At 34.7% G+C, this 17,988-nt stretch overlaps 1 protein-coding gene across 1 annotated transcript in view; it reads right to left on the reverse strand.

Annotated features, from left to right (window-relative positions):
• Positions 1 to 17,988, reverse strand: part of GMCL1 (germ cell-less 1, spermatogenesis associated) — a 47,053-nt gene that overhangs the window by 23,686 nt on the left and 5,379 nt on the right. Inside the window, exons 2-9 of the mRNA XM_005615045.4 lie at positions 16,706 to 16,829; positions 13,317 to 13,413; positions 12,093 to 12,190; positions 9,765 to 9,877; positions 9,092 to 9,157; positions 6,513 to 6,597; positions 4,593 to 4,683; positions 638 to 775 (exon numbers count right to left, since the gene is read on the reverse strand). Of these exons, the coding sequence (XP_005615102.2) occupies positions 638 to 775; positions 4,593 to 4,683; positions 6,513 to 6,597; positions 9,092 to 9,157; positions 9,765 to 9,877; positions 12,093 to 12,190; positions 13,317 to 13,413; positions 16,706 to 16,829 (812 nt within the window). The remainder of the gene's footprint in view (positions 1 to 637; positions 776 to 4,592; positions 4,684 to 6,512; positions 6,598 to 9,091; positions 9,158 to 9,764; positions 9,878 to 12,092; positions 12,191 to 13,316; positions 13,414 to 16,705; positions 16,830 to 17,988) is intronic.

Below are 17,988 nucleotides of genomic sequence, written 5' to 3' on the forward strand. Positions count from 1 at the left end.
AAATTGAGGTGTCAAAAATAATTACAACTTTTCAGACAAATCTATGATACTATTACTAATGTTTATAAATTTACAAATAAATCTTCAAACAGAAATTCTATTTTCTATTTCTTATATGCATATATAGTACTAAAACTGAATTTTATACGAGCACTAGAGATTTAACTTAGTTAAATCAGTAATTTTTAAAAAAAATTTAAGCTATAATTAGCAAAGATATTACAATTGCTTTGACATGAGGCTTAAGACTAGAATAAAAAAAGAAAATAAGAAAATTTAAGGAGTATTAATAGAAAAAGCAGTTATGACCTTTAAGTAACACTTCAGAAGTCATTTTTAAAAGTCTGGCTCAAAATAGTGTACTAGTCAATCAAATTAAAGAACACCATATTACAGAAAACTATATAGCCATTTAAATATTCTGGAGAGCAGTTAATGATATGGGAAAATACCCATAATATATAATGTGAACACAGAAAAGTACCTATATAGTATGATTTGGTTTTGGTATAAAAATGTATACGTTCTTGGGATTAAGGATAATTTTTATTTTCTTTATTATTCTTTTCTATGATATATATTACTTTTATAATCAGAAAGATAAACTTAAAATCATGATTTCATCATGTTCTCTTACCTGAAGGTACTAGAGAATCTTGTTCAATAATTCTTGCAGAGGCCAAATCACTGATAATATACTGTAACCTTAAATGTCTGAATACTGACACAAATGGTTTTCCCTGCTCAGTTTCAAGGAAGGTCATACCTTCAAAATCTATAAAAAAAAAGTTTAAATTAAATAGCCATTCTTTTTAAATATATTTTATTCCTAAAAGTTTTCATGGGTAGGGAGAGACAGACACACACACATAACGTCTATCAGAATACAAATAAGCTAGTTCCCAAGTTTTCAAAGATTTTATTAACCTCAGGAGTGTAGATAAAAACTTGGGGAGATTTAGGGAAAAGCCACAGGAAATTAACTTTGGTCCTAAGTAAACTCTTGGGCTAGGAATTCAGTTACATGCCTTTCTGGGGTTTTGAGCTTACAGAGCAGCAAGGAAAGGCAGGCTTGAGAATGGTAGTTAGGTTACAGTCTCTCTCGAGACTCCCCTCTCCCAGGATCTGAACGCTCCAGTGGACCTCTAGAGCCCAAATGCCTCCCTCAAGGGTCTTCACAAGACATATGGGACGTGGAATGTCTCTTGTGATTCTCCTAACTTATGCTTTAGCTTCATGTCATGAACACTAGTTAATATGTTAATTCTCGATTTATATCTACAATCTATATGTATCTACAAAATAAGATACAAAGACACTGTAGCGATGGATTTGCAACACATGGGTAGTATTATTAAAACAATTCAAGTTTACGAGTATATGAATTTTTTTCTTTTAGGGAAAATTTAAAGTTAGTACATTTCAATGTGCTTTCATGAGTGGGAAGGAAAGGTCTAGAGTTACGCTATCAAACAGGGACTTGTGCATAAGCTCTAGTCTGTTTTCTGTTAAACAAGGTACACCAATGGGAGCACACTCAGCCCTGCTGCTATTAAGGACAGGGAAAAAACGCTGAGAGTTGCTACTGCAGACTGTTATGTCTCTAACCAAGCTTCAACCAGAAAGGAGGTGTTGCCTACTAAAATATTTTTTTCCTGAAAACGGCAAAAAGTTAAGTTAATGAAAAGAATTTTCACGATTTTCAAATTTTTATCCCATACATTTTTTGTATTCCTTTGGTGCCTGCCAAGAGTCCAAGAAAGCAGTAAATTCATTAAAAAAATTAATAGTTAACTTTGCTTATTTATATAACAGGCATTAACTGTGGATTTATGTCTTATCTTTTTTTTAATTGTAACTTTAGTTCTAGTTCACATGTTGAGTTAAATGTGCCAATTTCATAAAGTGTACTGAGAATACCATTATGTTCTTACAGGTGCTCCATCACATGAACGAGTTATAAAAATCTAATTCCAGGGCCTGCCCCGTGGCCTAGTGGTTAAGTTCAGTGTGCTCTACTTTGGCAGCCTGGGTTCAGTTCCTGGGAATGGACCTATACCACCCCCTCGTGGCCATGCTGTGGTGGCAACCCACATACAAAATAGAGGAAGACTTGCACAGATGTTAACTCAGGGCAAATCTTCCGCAGCAAAAAAACCCCCCCAAAAACAAAAAACAAAAAAAACCCCAACAACAACAACAAAACCAATTCTAGATCATCTCATAGAAATCTGGAAATTATTCCCTCTTCTTCAAGGGCATAGAAGAGATCGGCTCACCTACTTTTGTAAGAATTCATGAAATTGAAAAAAATATGTTTTAAAGACTCTAGCTGGCCAAAATGTGGCCATATTAATTGCACTAGACAAATTCAATAGCAATCCCTACATATAACTGTGTAGCAAAATTTCTCAATTTCTACTGTTTCTTGTACTTCTGACCCATAGACATATGAAAAGTCAAATAATTAAGAAAACCTAAGAGAATATATATACCAAAATATCATGGGTGAGGGGACTACAAGTGATTTTTCTGTCCTATTTCCTGAGTATTCACCACTTTAAAATTTTTAAATTGTTTGAAATTACTTCAAAAGTCCTCACTGAAAAACAAGGGCATTAGACATATATTTTGCTTTATGTAATAAATCTCTCCCTGGAAAATTATCTTAAACTGTATACTTTTACACTACTGAGGCTGAGATGGAGAGCCCAGAGAGGGAAAACCAGAAGTGGACCACAGCTTCCTATTCTGGTTTCTGCCATGTAGGCCACAGAATAATTTCTCTCTTGATGGATTGCTATGGTTAATCCATCTGGAGCTCAAATGAGCATAAATTTCTATAAACATTTACCTAACATCTACTGTTTCTATTAAGTCCCATTGTCTTTTTAGCTTCTCCACCCTCCTTATCTCTTTCAGTTTTTCTCTCTCTCCGTTTTTTATTTAAATTTCCTCCTCAATAATTTCTCTAATCCTTCTTTAATTACCACAAAGTAGCACTAAAGTATAATTTAAGCTGTAAGTTTAGTATTTTGTTCTTTAAGTAAATCAAATTAGATTTTATTGGTATAGTCTTTCATACATTTTTGGTTCATGAGCTTGACAGAAAAATAATTTATCTGGCTCTGAACCAGAAAATCTCACTTCATAAAATAAGTCTACAAAATTTATTTAAACAAGATGCAAAAAGCACTAAATTTTAAAGTTAACAACCTCTATTCGTCAAGTGACACCTTTAAGAAAGTAAAACCTACAAACTGGAAGATAAGTGACAAAGGATTGATTATCAAAAATATATAAAGAATGCCTATAAATCCTTAAGAAAAGACAAATACAATATTAAAAGAGGAAAAAGACCTGAACAGACATTTCACAGGAGAGGAAACATATAGCCAATAAACATATAAAGAGCTGTTTAATCTCTTTAGTTTTCAAGGAAATGAAAAGCAAGACCACAATATGAAATAGTTCAATAGCAATTAAAACAAAATAATATATTGTCCAGTGGTGTGCTGAAGCTGGTCTGTACTGGCTCACAGGAGCTGACGATGTGCACTTCCCAACTCCACATTCAGTGATGTCACATTGGGAGCTTAAAATCAGCCATGCTAGAAGAATCTGTATCATAGAAATTTTTAAAATGCTACCAATCAGGGATTTTTTTCAGAGAACCAGCTTACCAGCACACCACTATGTTATGTATGTTAAGATATACATGCATAATGCAATAACATTTTTTTTTAAGGCAAGAGAATAATAAACACAAAACTCAAGATAGTGGTTGGGGAAAGTCAGAGGGACACAAGAGGAGAGAAGCACATGAGTAAACTGAAGTCATTAATGTTCTAGTACTTGAAGATTAGTTCGTGGAGGTTCAATGCATTATTAAAACTAAACAAAAAAGGTGGCCAGCCATAGACCAAAAATTACAGTGAACTAAGAAAAGCATGAACTAAACCACTTCTTTGCACCAGAGGGCTACTAAAATTTTTGTTCTATATCTGTTTTAGCAAAGTAAAAAATAACTACAATGCATGCTCCACCCGTGTCCAGGTTGAGAAAGACCTTATGGCAATCTTAACCATTTTAGATCAGTCTCCCCTGAGAATCTGATGAGAACTATGGAAGCTCTCCCCCCACAAAATGCATGCAACACACATATATACATAAAATTCTGCATCTACTTCTGGGGGTTAGTGACACACCAAAGCCTGTCCATGGGCCCCTATGTTAAGAATTATTACCTGATAGACAGGATTTAATTGGTTAGGGAAAATTCAATGTGGTCAAACAAGAGACAATGTAATCGCTGAGATCTGTTGGTGATAAAATGGGAAAAATAGTAGTTTGAGGGATCAAAGTATGGTGTTATTTCAACAAATAATAATTAAGTTAATACTAGACAAGGCATTTTTCTTATCCAGCCTCAATTTTCTCAGTGTAAATGAGAGGCTGAATTAGATAACTGATACGGTCCTCTTGAGCTCTAAAATTCCCTAGGTCTATAAATAAGGCAGGGCCTGATTTTAATAAATTTCAATGTAAAAAAAACCAAAACAACAAATTCTCAATAAAAACTTCAAGCATACCTTTTCTCCTCTTAGAAAACCAGACATCTGTTTCAGTCAAAAGCTGTTTTAAAGATCCATTCCAAGAAGGCACAAGTTGAAGGAACATCCACTAAGTTCAAAAAAAAGTAAATAAAGAAAAAATTACAAGATTTCTTCATGTTATGATTTTACATTTTCAAACTGCTTCCACCTTAAAACATAATATCTAAAAAATTTAACTTCTATTAAAAGCAATTGAAAGAAGTAGAACTACGACATGACATGCTTATAGGCCTTTAAATTCATCACAGCACTCATTGTGACAACATGGATGGACCTTGAGGGTATTATGCTAAACAAAATACGTCAGACCAAGAAAGACAATTACTCAGAGGAGAAAGACTGTTACCGTATGGTTTCACTCAAATGTGGAAGATAAACACACACACAGATTCGGAGGACAGACTGGTGGCTACCAGAGGGGAAAGGGATGGGAGGAGGGTGGAAGGGGTAAAAGGGCACATTTACACAGTGACAGATGGCAACTACACTTTTGGCGGTGACATGATGCAGTCTATACGCAAGTCAAAATATAATGATGTACTCCTGAAATTTATGTAATGTTACAAACCAATGTTACCTCAATAAAAAAAATTTAAAATATTCATCATGGCATTAATCATAGACCAATGATAAAAACTAGATGAGTATGTGATAAGAAATAAAGTAATCCCTGAAAAGTATTATGGCCTCAAACACACTGTAGTTACACTATTAAAGAGGCAAAGTTCTAATATATATATTAGATTAGTAATTTATACTAATTTATTCCACTCACCAATTAACTCACTTTCCCTACTTACTATGTGAGATCATAAAAGCAAGAAATTAAATGAGAGAAAAAGTAGTTTCTTGTTATCTTACTGCTGTGGAGACAGTATGCAGAGCAGTCAAGAACATGGACTTTTACATTCTGGCCCTGCCACTTAACAGTTGGGCAAATTAGCTAATTTCCCTGGGTCTTAATTTCTTCATTTGTAAAATAAGCATGATAATATGTCTATGTCATAGGACATTAAAGAATTAATATGTGTCATGTACTTTGAATAGTGCCTGGCACATAGTAAGCATTTATCACTAGTGCCATAAAAGCAGTTACAACAACAGGAAAGAATAGCTGCTACCAGTGGCTCAGAGATAGAAATGGGCTATCGACCACTCCTTTAACGACTAGATAACCCAGTCACTAAACTTCCTTGAAGAAAAATAGTACCAGAATCTCATCTCTACCATAAAAACAAGCAATCGCAATGACATAACCTAGAAGGTGTCTCCTTCCCTGATTTCACAACTGTGCTAAATGCAGTTGCTGGGGACAAAAGGCCAATGGCAAAATCATGCAGTGGAAGAAGCAATAGACCAGGGCTCACAAGACCTGGCTTCTGCTTCAAGTCTGCCACTTAGTAATCATAAGAATTCTAAGTCTTACCATCTACAGAACAAGTATAATAGGGAGTTGTGAAAATAAATTACATTAAAAAGGTTGAAAGAGCAAATGAGGTCTTTAAAAGAATTTCAGCATTTTCTAGAAAAACTCTGTGTGAAAATTTCATCATAAAGTCATTAAATTCAACTAAAGCTCAACTTTGAAAACATTCCTGAAAATCACATAAAACATTTAACATTTCTGATTATGTAAAGAACGTAACAATAACATTGTTGTTGTTGAAAAAAATCTGGGAAAAAAACAGAAATGTATTCCTATGATAGAAAAGTATAAAGAACAAAATTAAAATCACTTGTGATACCAAATCCCTAAACATAAAGACTTTCTAACATTTTGGCATCTTTCCTTCTCTTACATTCGTAACCATTCCTTTATCACTGGACACTAGCTGTGTTCACTATTATAAGCAATGCTGAGGTGATATACTTACATATATTGTATTATGTCAATACCTTTTTAAGAGCTGTATATACATCCATCTCCACTTGCATCACAAATAAGTTAGATGAACCAATAAGCTGCTTCATGACATTTATACTAGAAAAGATAAAATAGAGGTAGTGAGTTTAGCTTCATGTGCAGGCTAAAAGACCCTCATGGAGCTGAAAACTTTTTAGTCTTTCTTATCAAAAGAAAATGTGGAATTAAAATGTAACATAATAAAAATTAGAAAACTATCTGAACACAAGGATACTTCTAACTCAGAGTGCTATCAAAGGTCCTTTTTGCACTGACAGGAAAATGAAGAGCTTTGATCTGCTAATTAATCAAGTTAAAGCAAGGTCCCAACAACATAACTTTTTAGTATGCTCTGATAAAGTCGCAGCCTTCTTCTTTTGCCTTTCCTCCCTATGCTATGTAAAAAAAAAAGACACGTCAAAATTCACTGAAACATGTGTATCTTCAAAGTAACCTTTAACTCTAGACTTAAGAGAATCACTTAGTCAAAAAACATGTTTTTATTACTGTTAAAGAGAGTAAGATAAAGAAACATGTGTTAGTTTAAATTTAGAGTGGAAATGATATCACAAGTTATTTTTCTTATTTTTTTTTCTTTCCTTCCTTTAAGCCATAAAAAGCCAGAAGAACATCTCCATTTTTAAGATGACAAGTACGATTTATCTCCTTTTGAAAAAGCTCAATGAGAAATTATAAAAGAGAAAAAAATTAAAGTGTTTCTAATGATTTTTAAACCAAACACACTGAAGAGTTTTGTTTATACCTTGACATCACTAGGTGATGATTTTTTTTGTAGAATAACGCTTCTCCAACTTTTCTACCAAAGTACCTCTTTAAGAGCAGAGGAAAAGAAAGGATCCAGGAATCCAGGAGATAGTCAGCCATAAAAATAACAGTTCTATTAATTCTTGTAGTTCATCTTTAAGGTTCAAAGAAGAGTGAATTCTCTCTACTCATGTTTACCTCTCTCCCCACACCCCCCTGCAAAAAAAATCAGTAAAATTGACAACCCAGGGAACTATGCAATGTTAAGTCTTTGGTTTTGTACATTTCCATCAGAATGCCACATACTTGTAAGGACATTTGTACCCTTGTCTCAGAAGCACCATTGTCAAGAACATGCAAGGCTGAAAACGACTGTAAAGCCTAACGTCCTTTAAAAGTTCATCCCGAGGCCAGCCCTGTTGCCGAGTGGTTAAGTTCTCAAGCTCCACTTCGGCGGCCCAGGGTTTCACTATTTCCAATTCTGGGCACAGACATGGCACCACTCACTGGGCCATGCTGAGGTGGTGTCCCACGTGCCACAACTAGAAGGATCCACAACTAAAATATATGCAACTATGTACTGGGAGGATTTGGGGAGAAAAAGCAGGGGAAAAAAAAAAAGAGAGAAGTTTGGCAACAGCTGTTAGCTCAGGTGCCAATCCAAAAAAAAAGTTCATTCCCTCCCTGCATTTCTCAGACTCATCGCAGATATGTTAGCCCCATTACTAAAATAAGGTCCTTGAGGGTAGAGATCATGACAGAATCATCTCTCCATCCTTCACAGCCCCTAACAGAGTACCTTTATACATATTACACAGTGGACATTCAGAAAGTATTTGTTGAAGGAAGGAATGAATGAATAATAAGCAGATTTAATTCAAAAGGCCAATTTGATTGTGAATTTAATTTCATTAGGCTTAGCAAAAAGTTTAAAACAATTTCTTCAACTTAATTTCTCAATGGTAAAGATGTTTTTTTGGGTTTTTTTTGAGGAAGATTAGCCCTGAACTAACATTCATTGCCAATCCTCCTCTTTTTGCTAAGGAAGACTGGCACTGAGCTAACATCCATGCCCATCTTCCTCTACTTCATATGTGGGACACCTGCCACAGCCTGGCTTGATAAGCAGTGCATAGGTCCACGCCTGGGATCTGAACCAGTGAACCCCAGGCCACCAAACCGGAGTGTGCAAGCTTAACCACTGTGCCACCTGGCCAGCCCTGTAAAGATGGTTTTTAAAATAAACTTTTAGGGGCTGGCCCCATGGCTGAGTGGTTAAGTTCGTGTGCTCTGCCTTGGCGGCCCAGGGTTACACTGGTTCGAATCCTGGGCGTGGACATGGCACCGCTCATCAGGCCACACTGAGTCAGCGTCCCACATGCCACAACTAGAAGGATCCACAACTAAAAATACACAACTATGTACCGGGGGGGCTTTGGGGAGAAAAATGAAAAATAAAATCTTTAAAATAAATAAATAAATAAATAAATAGACTTTCAGATTCTCTAAGAGCCCAGCAAATGTGAGGTAACATTTGAGACTTTTCTATAATTTTATAGTAGCAATGAATTTTTCTAGTAAAATTGGTTAAAACAGTAGACATAATATAACTTATACATTTATGACACAGAAATTTGTGAAGCATTTGTTCACTTCCTGCATGTAGCCAAGAGACCTTTCATGAATTTGTTCACTTTTTCATAAGTAATACATTTTTGTTTTTATGTAAAAACATTCTCCATATTTTAACAAATGAAAAACATGATTTTAGGATGACTAATTATAAAGTTACTTAAAATTCAAATACCTGAGTTCTTTAAAAAGCTCAACATTCTGATGAGTCATCAAATTGTTTAGAAGCCATTCAAGGCACCTGAAATTAAAACATGGAATTATACATTACATATTTATAATTCACTAAGTAGGACTTACAGTTAAAATAAAAACAGATTATTAGTCTTGCTAGATCATGCTCAAATTTTTTAATTTAACAGAAATTTAGTATTGTTTTTGTCAGCAGTTGTTAAGGCAATATTCCCTTTATATTAATAAAAGCATTTCTAATTAAGAAAGCTTCATTCCAAGTTTATGTCAAATGGTTTATGAAGGAGTTTGCATACTTCTATTACCTTCTTTATAATTTGAAAGTGGGTATTGCAAATCTCAAGAATTCAAAACACTGCCAGCAGTTGCACTCTTATAATGACTGTTATGCCTACTACATAAAAAAAATTCAACAGAAAATGTACTGTAAAGAGTGACTATAGTTTTTATAAGCATGTATAACACCCAAGGTCTCTTACAAAGACAACACTTTTGAGGAATTTACTAATTAGGCCAAATGTAAAAATGGACTTTTTAATAACAAAATTCTAGTCCCCTGGTTTTTTTTCTTTCTTATAGCTATACAGTCTCTTAAGAAACCAAAGCAGCCAAATTCCCAAAAGTGGATGGAAGGAAAAACAAGAAAAGTAACTCACTTTTTCTTTACAGAATCTAATCCATAGGTCCCTGCTGATGTGTAATAGCCACACACAGTTTTCACATTAATTGTTTCCTTCATTGTCTCACCACACTGCTGTATTAAACCATCCTGTAAATATAAATAAGCACTGGAAAGGCCCATTCCACATGGGAAAAATTAGCTCTGAATATGTGCTTTTACATATTAAAAAGGAAAAAAAAAAAAAGGAAAAAAAAGGAAGAAAGAAGAAAGAAAACTCATTAAGTGCAGCAAGCCTAAGGTTTTTATAAGTCCAGTAAAAATACTGAAAAAAATCCAGCAAGTAGTCAACTAAATACTTGGAATTGAAAAATGGAAGGGAGGGGGTAAAAGCAGTAAGGTGGAGATGAATATTGTTGTTATTCTCTTCCTTTCCTATTCTTCCCCTCTCCGGGACCTTTGCAATTTTAAGCAGTTTGCTGTCTGTTTTACCTTTTCTGTTTAAATTAGGAGCTCTTTACATAGTCAGTTGACCATATGATGGAGTAGGCAAGTAAACAATGTGGATCATCAGAAAGTGTTTATTAGATTAAAATATCTAACAATATCTAAGAAATGCATGTAAGACAAATATCTTGTTTTAAATTTACATTGAAATTTTAATCTAAATTGTTTACATAGAAGATTTCAAATGAACTAACTTTAATATATGAAAAGAATGTCACTTTTCACTCATATTTCTGAAATATAATCATCATGCAAGTATATTATACTCAAATTTCTGAAATATAATCATCATGCAAGTATATTATACTCAAATTTCTGAAATACAATCATCATGCAAGTATATTATTAAGTTAAATAGTTAAGTTATAAAAGTAATGCAGAAAATAGATTTAGAACAAACCAAAAGGACTAAAGTTAGAAAATAAAGTATACTATTGGAAATAAGTATTGAAAGGATCAAAACATTTAAAAAATCAAATGACCTCAGCCAAGTATATTTAGCAAGATATTAACTAATACTTCAAATCAATCAGTATACAAATGCCACATAAAAGGAAACAACTTTTTCAAAAGATCAAAATAAAACACTGAATCCATTAGGATTTTAAATTTACCTGGAAGTCATTCTAGACTCCTCCCCTTTCCTCTGAACATATTGCCTCTCCCCAAGTCCAGAGGATTATCCCTGCTTAATCTCTCCAGTATCCAGTTTTGTTCCTCTCCATGCTTACTGCTACTACCCTAACTGAGACCCTCACTTGGACTACTGAAGTAGGTTTTTGTCTCTAATGTAATACTCATCTTTCCTTCAATCCATCCTTCACATTATTCCTGAAGTATTCTTTATAAAACATAACTTTGTCTTTCTCCTGATTAAAATCTTCCAAAAGTACTTATATATAAAGGTAAACTTCTTACAAGGTACAGAGGGACTTTTATGATCTGGCCTCTGCCTCCCTCTCTCCAACCCTTCTTTTTATTCTATGATACAGCCGTGTTCCACTCGGATTCTCTAATCCGCCACTGTTTCACATCTCTGGGTCTTAGTTTATTCTTATATGAAATGTTCTTCCTCCCCCTCTTCTCTCTCGAAAGACACATTTTCAGTTTCCAAGACTCAGCCTCAAACATGACTTCCTTCTTTGACACCACCAAGTTTAAGTGACCACTCCCTTCTTTGAGCATCCACCCAATCCTACAGGATGTTTACTATTGTACCTATAATATTGGACAGCTCTTACTTTACCTTTGGGTCTTCTATCAACCCTCCCTGCCCCATTCCACAGACACAGTATATTGTGAGCTCCTTGCAGGTGGGGACCTATCTTAATTTACCTTTGGATCTCTACGCCTAGTTTGATACATTGCTCAATATACTTCCGTTGAATGAACAAATCTGTCATTCTATCAATAGATTATACACATTTATGTGGTTTACACACAGTTATATTATAATTAAGAAAAAGTTTACATAGTAAGCACTCAACGTTTTTCGAATCCATGAACTAAACGAATTGGTAATCATAAGCCATCTGCTTAATAACAGTCAAGATAAGTCATTAAAGAATAAAAATCTGTAAATGGACTTAGACAAGCAAATACTCTCCACTTTAGTCATTCTAAGATATCTACACAGAAATAGCTTGCATTCATCTTACACAGATATCATGACCTCCTTAACTGTAATACATTACTTTTGGTTAAGCATTTTAAATGACTTATCACAAGTGGCATATTTATACATTTAATTTTTATTTTAAAAATTGCAAAAAGACAAGCCTTATTTTTGTTTTTGGAATAGACACTTCAAAACAAAGATACAACTGTGATCCTTTCTTTGAATAATGTGCATACTTACCAACTGCAGCATACAAGCTGCTGCCAAAATGGCAATAACTCGACTGGGCTTTATTAAGACATCATCTCGATACAGTGACCCAAATGCAACCTGCAGTGCTGAAAGCAAAAGTACACATGTAGAATGAAATAACAATTGTATCTCTAAAGAGTATTACAAAAATTATAACAATGTCTTCACACACTAAGACCTATGTCTAAATCCAGTATATATATAAAAGGATAAGAGAAGTATCACTAACTGAAATGCTAGTAATGGTCACTGATTGACGGTGCTAATTCAATAACAATGTTATAAATTTCCACTTATTCTACCAAACTGAGCTGGATTCTTCTACATCTAATCTTGACATTAGTTGGTGGTGAGAATTGACACCCTTGGAAAAAGTTTTATAAAGATACTTCCGAGCAGACCAATCATTAAGTACAAGTACACAGATCCAGCGATCCTCCTAACCTGAAAACCCCTGGGTTAGGGGGGCTTTCAGGGCTTCACCACTGGGGAGTGTGGAATAGCTCCCGGTCAGGTGCATGACACATTCTCACCCAGCCACCACAGCTATCTAAGCCTGTCCATCCTTCTCTCCACTGCTATTCTCATGCATGTCCCACATGGTTTGCTTTATAAATAGTCTGAACTTTTCCTTTGCCTATGTGGTGAGTACTGGGTAGTTCCACTTGGGCTATCAAAGAGGGGGGCAGGAGAGTGGAATAGGAATTAAGTGAACTACAGTCTGACCTAGGCTCACTAAACTGCTCTGAGATCTAAAACAAGTCCCTTAAATCCTCTGGGCCTCAGCTTCCTCATCTAAGAACCCTTATAGCTCTAAAACAACACTGATTACATGATTCACATCATTATTGTTCCTAGAAAAGGTCTTCATATGTAGGGAATGATCAATGAATATTATTTACCAGCTTTTCTACATAATTTTAATAAATGGTCATAGTTTTTCTTCTTCACTCTACATTCTCCACGTCCCAGGCAGATGTATTTATAAACATAAGTAAACAGACTGATAAGGCCCACATGACTAAATAGATTAGGGACAGGTAAAACAGAAGTGATAAACTATGGACCAAATCAATATAACATTGTCACCTGAGAGTGTTAAATGAAGCTTTTTTCTAGCCTACAGAGTTAGAAGAAAATATTTTCTACCAAAAGAATAAAAACATTATGTTTTTACGATTTTGGCATAACAGTAATTATGATGGTGGTTACCTTCTATATCAATATTCTGATCAGGAATCTCCAGTTCAATAATATTCATGCTGGATTCTTTCCAAGAACCACTGAACATACTAGAAAAGTAGCCAGACTTAAAAAAAAAAAAGACAACAATTATCCAGTGCTTTCTGTCTTGCAAATTATTTTCTCATTTCTAACTTCAAGCAACTATTCTATCAAGCCTAACCCATCATGTTATTTCAAGAGAAAAAGAATTGCCAAATATGTCTACAAGAGAAAAGAAAGATAAGGACACTACTAGGTCTATCAAAATACTTTCAGTTTAGGACTAATTTAATGAAAGTTAAATGAAATTCCTCTATCACTATCTGAACTGAATCCTTATATTACTATTTGAACCTCATTAGCTTTTTATTTAGTTAAAAGTTTGTGAGTATATTACATGTGTATGTTTTCCTTCTCAATGACATTGTAAATTCAAGCTTAGAAACTGTGTCAATAAATATATTTCACAAACATATGACAACACACAAGGTAGATAGATGATAACGTACTGAGGAAGACAGAAGAAAAGACTAAGCCCTCAAATGTTGAATCCTTACTGTACATCAGTGGCTATAAAGGGTCCAGACCAGTCCCAAGTCAGCACAATAGGATGATCCCCAAGAAATTAGGGAAAATCCAAAGTTTAGTTTTATCCAATCAGAAAATTCCAGAATGGACCTGAATTCTTAGAAAGGTATCAGAATGAAGTCTTTAGTTACCTCCTTGACAGCACCTCTCATAATTAGAATTACTTTGGAATGGATCAAATTTTAACTAACTTAAAAAATTTTCCCGGGGCTGGCCCAGTGGTGCAGCAGTTAAGCACACATGTTCCGCTTCGGCGGCCCGGGGTTTGCCAGCTGGGATCCCAGGTGCGGACATGGCACTGCTTGGCAAGCCATGCTGTGGTAGGCGTCCCACATACAAAGTGGAGGAAGATGAGCACGGATGTTAGCTCAGGGCCAGTCTTTCTCAGCGCAAAGAGGAGGATTGGCAGCAGATGTGAGCTCAGGGCTAATATTCCAAAAAAAAAATTTTCCTGAGTACCTAGTACATATAAGGCACTGTGAATATAGCAGTAAACAAAACAGACATTGTTTCTGTCCTCAGGGGGCTTATATTTTACCATGTGGCTTGCACTATAATCAATCCAGTTTCTCTGGAGAGGGAAAGCCTTAAAAGAGGCATTCTTATCCTTAAATTCACAAAACTGCTTTCAGAGATTAAAAAGAAAGATATGGACCATATCTTCAAGTTGAGACTAATATCCTGATATATTATCTGGGCTATATACTTCAAGCCAAAGTAAACTTGTTAAAAAAGATTAAATAAAAAACATTATGACTAAAATGTTAGAGAAAAAATTCTTTTCAAATGTTTTTACTGAAAAATCTTATACCATACTGTCTTACCAGTAATTATCGTCAAACGATAAAGAAGAGAGGAAAAATATAAGCTCCACTGGATAAGAACTGAATTGTTCTATTTCCAGTGCCTAGAACAATGATTTGAAGAAAGAATAGATAGGTTTGATGAAAGAATAAATGAATAAAACATCCGAGCCATTAGAGCAACATTTTCTTTTATTTTGGAAGTTTTGAATCTTTAAAAATGAGGTGGCAAATAGCAGTATTTGCAGCATAGAAATCAAGTAGGTATATCAGCTAAATGACTTAGTCTAAAATACTTTTTTGGTCTTGTCTTTAACTGCATTTTGCAGGAAAGAAGGAAGAGTAAGTGTCAAGAACTTTCCACTCAATCTTAAAAAACAAAAACAAACCAAAAAAACCAAGCTCATAGATACAGAAAACAAATTGGTGCTTGCAAGAGGTGAGAAGTGAGGGTAGGAGAAATGGGTGAACTGTTTTTGGGAGTTTTAGTTTAAATAAATTGAATAAAACTTTTTAAGAAAAAGAAATGTCATGAATTGATGATGGCATGTCAAAGAGGAAGTTGTCAGAGTTAAAATGAATAGAGGAATATCTCCAAAAGTGCTTTCCCAGGAGAGTAAAAACTTCTTATATTGATTCTCTTCCCTTGGCTACTGGCTTGGGCAGAGGATTTAAAAGCTATGATTTCAAATTTGTTGTATTCTCTTCCATGAACAGACATTCCCCCATATGTGAATTTCTTAGATTCATTTCAATCTTTATGCTAAAGGTTCCTGGAAACTCTTTGGTGATCCCATGTCAGATAACATCATATGGCCCTGTTCATATTTTCTTCTGTGACAGAAGCATCAAACTCAGGTGTCAGTATCTAATTTATTATGCAATGTGCCTTAATGCTCTCAAAAAACTGTAGATAGGACTGAGACATATATTAAAATCATAAAATTATCCCATAGGACCAGTCCAGTGACGCAAACAGATCACTATTTTGTTTGAAAATGGTTTGTGGTAGTTCTTCAGAAGCTAATCATGAAAATTAGGAGATCATCGATGCATTCCCCTTTTCTCCTTATAATTGTTATGGATCCATGACTTGCCCCAAATCCTCTTAATTCTCCTTAGTTTTTCTCTCAGGGTCAAGAGAGTCTACATATTTAATATCCATGGTATAAATCAGTTCTTGGAGGGGTTCTTATCCCTGCACACTACCTGAGGCAATCATGGTTTATGAAAACTGCAGTACAATAGATGCTATCGACAAAGCACTTTCTTTCAAAAAAAAAAAAACAAAAGAACTTTCCAATCACATTCAAGCTTAACTACAAAGCAACATTTCAGCTGAATTTATCCAATTAAAATAATCATATACAAAATAAATTCAGCAATCTTAACTTTAATGTTAAACATTTTTTCCCTAACATTTTCCCTTTTGACAACAGAAGACAGAAGAACAAAATAAACAACTTATTCAAGTAATGACAAAAAGGTATTGCCAGGCAGGTATGACAATGAAAATTCAAAATCTGTTTTCTAGACCAGATTATTTTCAGTAACAATGTTCGCCATATTTCCAATAAAACAAAGGCTTTTTATCAGATGATATGACTTAAACAACTACTCTCCAAACAAAAGATTACTGTGAAATGCAATGAGAAAGAACATCACTTAAAAGAGTTTAAGTTTGGTTCTTTTTTTTTTTTGAGGAAGATTAGCCTGAGCTAACACTTGCTGCCAATCCTCCTCTTTTTGCTGAGGAAGACTGGCCCTAAGCTAACATCTGTGCCCATCTTCCTCTACTTTATCTGTGGGATGCCTACCACAGCATGGCTTGATAAGCAGTCCACAGGTCCATGCCTGGGATCTGACTCGGCAAACCCTGGGCTGTGGAATCGCAGTGCGCAAACCTAACCACTGTGCCACCAGGCCGGTCCCAGAGTTTTTTAAGTAACTACCTTGTTTACTCAAGAAGAAAAATAAAATACTTACTTGACATAAATATATTTTGTGTAAACTCCATTCTTCTCCTAGAGCACAAATCTTAATGTCGCTATTTTCACCATTCAAAAATAATGTTTGATAAATATATTTGGAGGTACTCTTTAATTTTTTCCTGTTAAAAGAAATGCAAATGTTACATATATGTAATGCTGTTTTATTGATTTTGCACATAACTCAAAATACTCCTTTTGTTAAATTTTTATTAAATGGAGCCAACCTGTCCATTGTGTAAAAGGATAGAGGAATATTATATGTTCAAATTTGCTCATGTATGGAAGAATACATAAGAAACTAATAATACTGGTTATCTCTGAAGTACTGTATTCCCCAGAGGGGTAAAAGTGGTTAGATGGGGGAAGCATGGGCAGGAGACCTTTCACTGTATACCTTTTGGCAATTTCGATTTTTGAACTAAGTGAATTGTCTATTTAATAAATTAAGAAGATAAGTCAGCATGGTGATTTTTGCTTATTTCCTTATTTAGAAATCAACAGTATGAAGGATCTCAATACAAATGCAATAATACTGCTTTGCAACCACAAAATGGAGAACAAGAGTAAAAACTTCACCTATCTACGTAATTTTTTAAATAATTTACATTTAATTTTATTTTGGTACCAAACTATTCTTAAACTAGTTTTAAAAATTTTTTTCCATGGGACAAATGATTTGCAGCTGTAGACCGAAAGTTTTCAAAACTATGCTCAATGGATAAGTGTCTTAGGGGCCACCAGGAAGAGCCGAGGAGTGAACTCTGGGCATCCCACCTAACTTTCAGCAGAGCAGCATCACATATTATATCTGTAAACATCTTGGATTTCTGCATAAGATTTAATTTAAAGGAAGAATTGTATTTTTTTTTAAGTTTGATAATCACTGCTCAAGATGGTCTTTACTAGAGAAGCCCTAGGCAGAGGATGATCAATATCTTTTATAATTCCTGGCCAATCCCGACAGCTTTCCTAGTACTTAAAAATTTTAAATCTTTTTAAAAATGAAGTAGTAATTGTTTCAGATGGTGTCTTGAACCAGTGTTTTTAACACCTCTTCCCAACAGACAGTAAAAATAGCACGTTTTGGTGGTAGACAGACTTGAGTTTGAGTCCCAGCTCCACCACAGCTCAGGTACCCCAGAGGTAAGGAGAATACTAATAGTAGCCACTTCATTGGGTTACTGTGAGAAACAAATGAGATAATGTAGTTTCCAGTTCCTGATAGCACTCTCCCCAAACTGCATTAATAGAGTAAAAGTATAGAAAAGAGTAAGCCCA

Source organism: Equus caballus, chromosome 15 (genome assembly GCF_041296265.1).
Source record: "Equus caballus isolate H_3958 breed thoroughbred chromosome 15, TB-T2T, whole genome shotgun sequence".
In the NCBI taxonomy this organism is placed as follows: domain Eukaryota; kingdom Metazoa; phylum Chordata; class Mammalia; order Perissodactyla; family Equidae; genus Equus; species Equus caballus.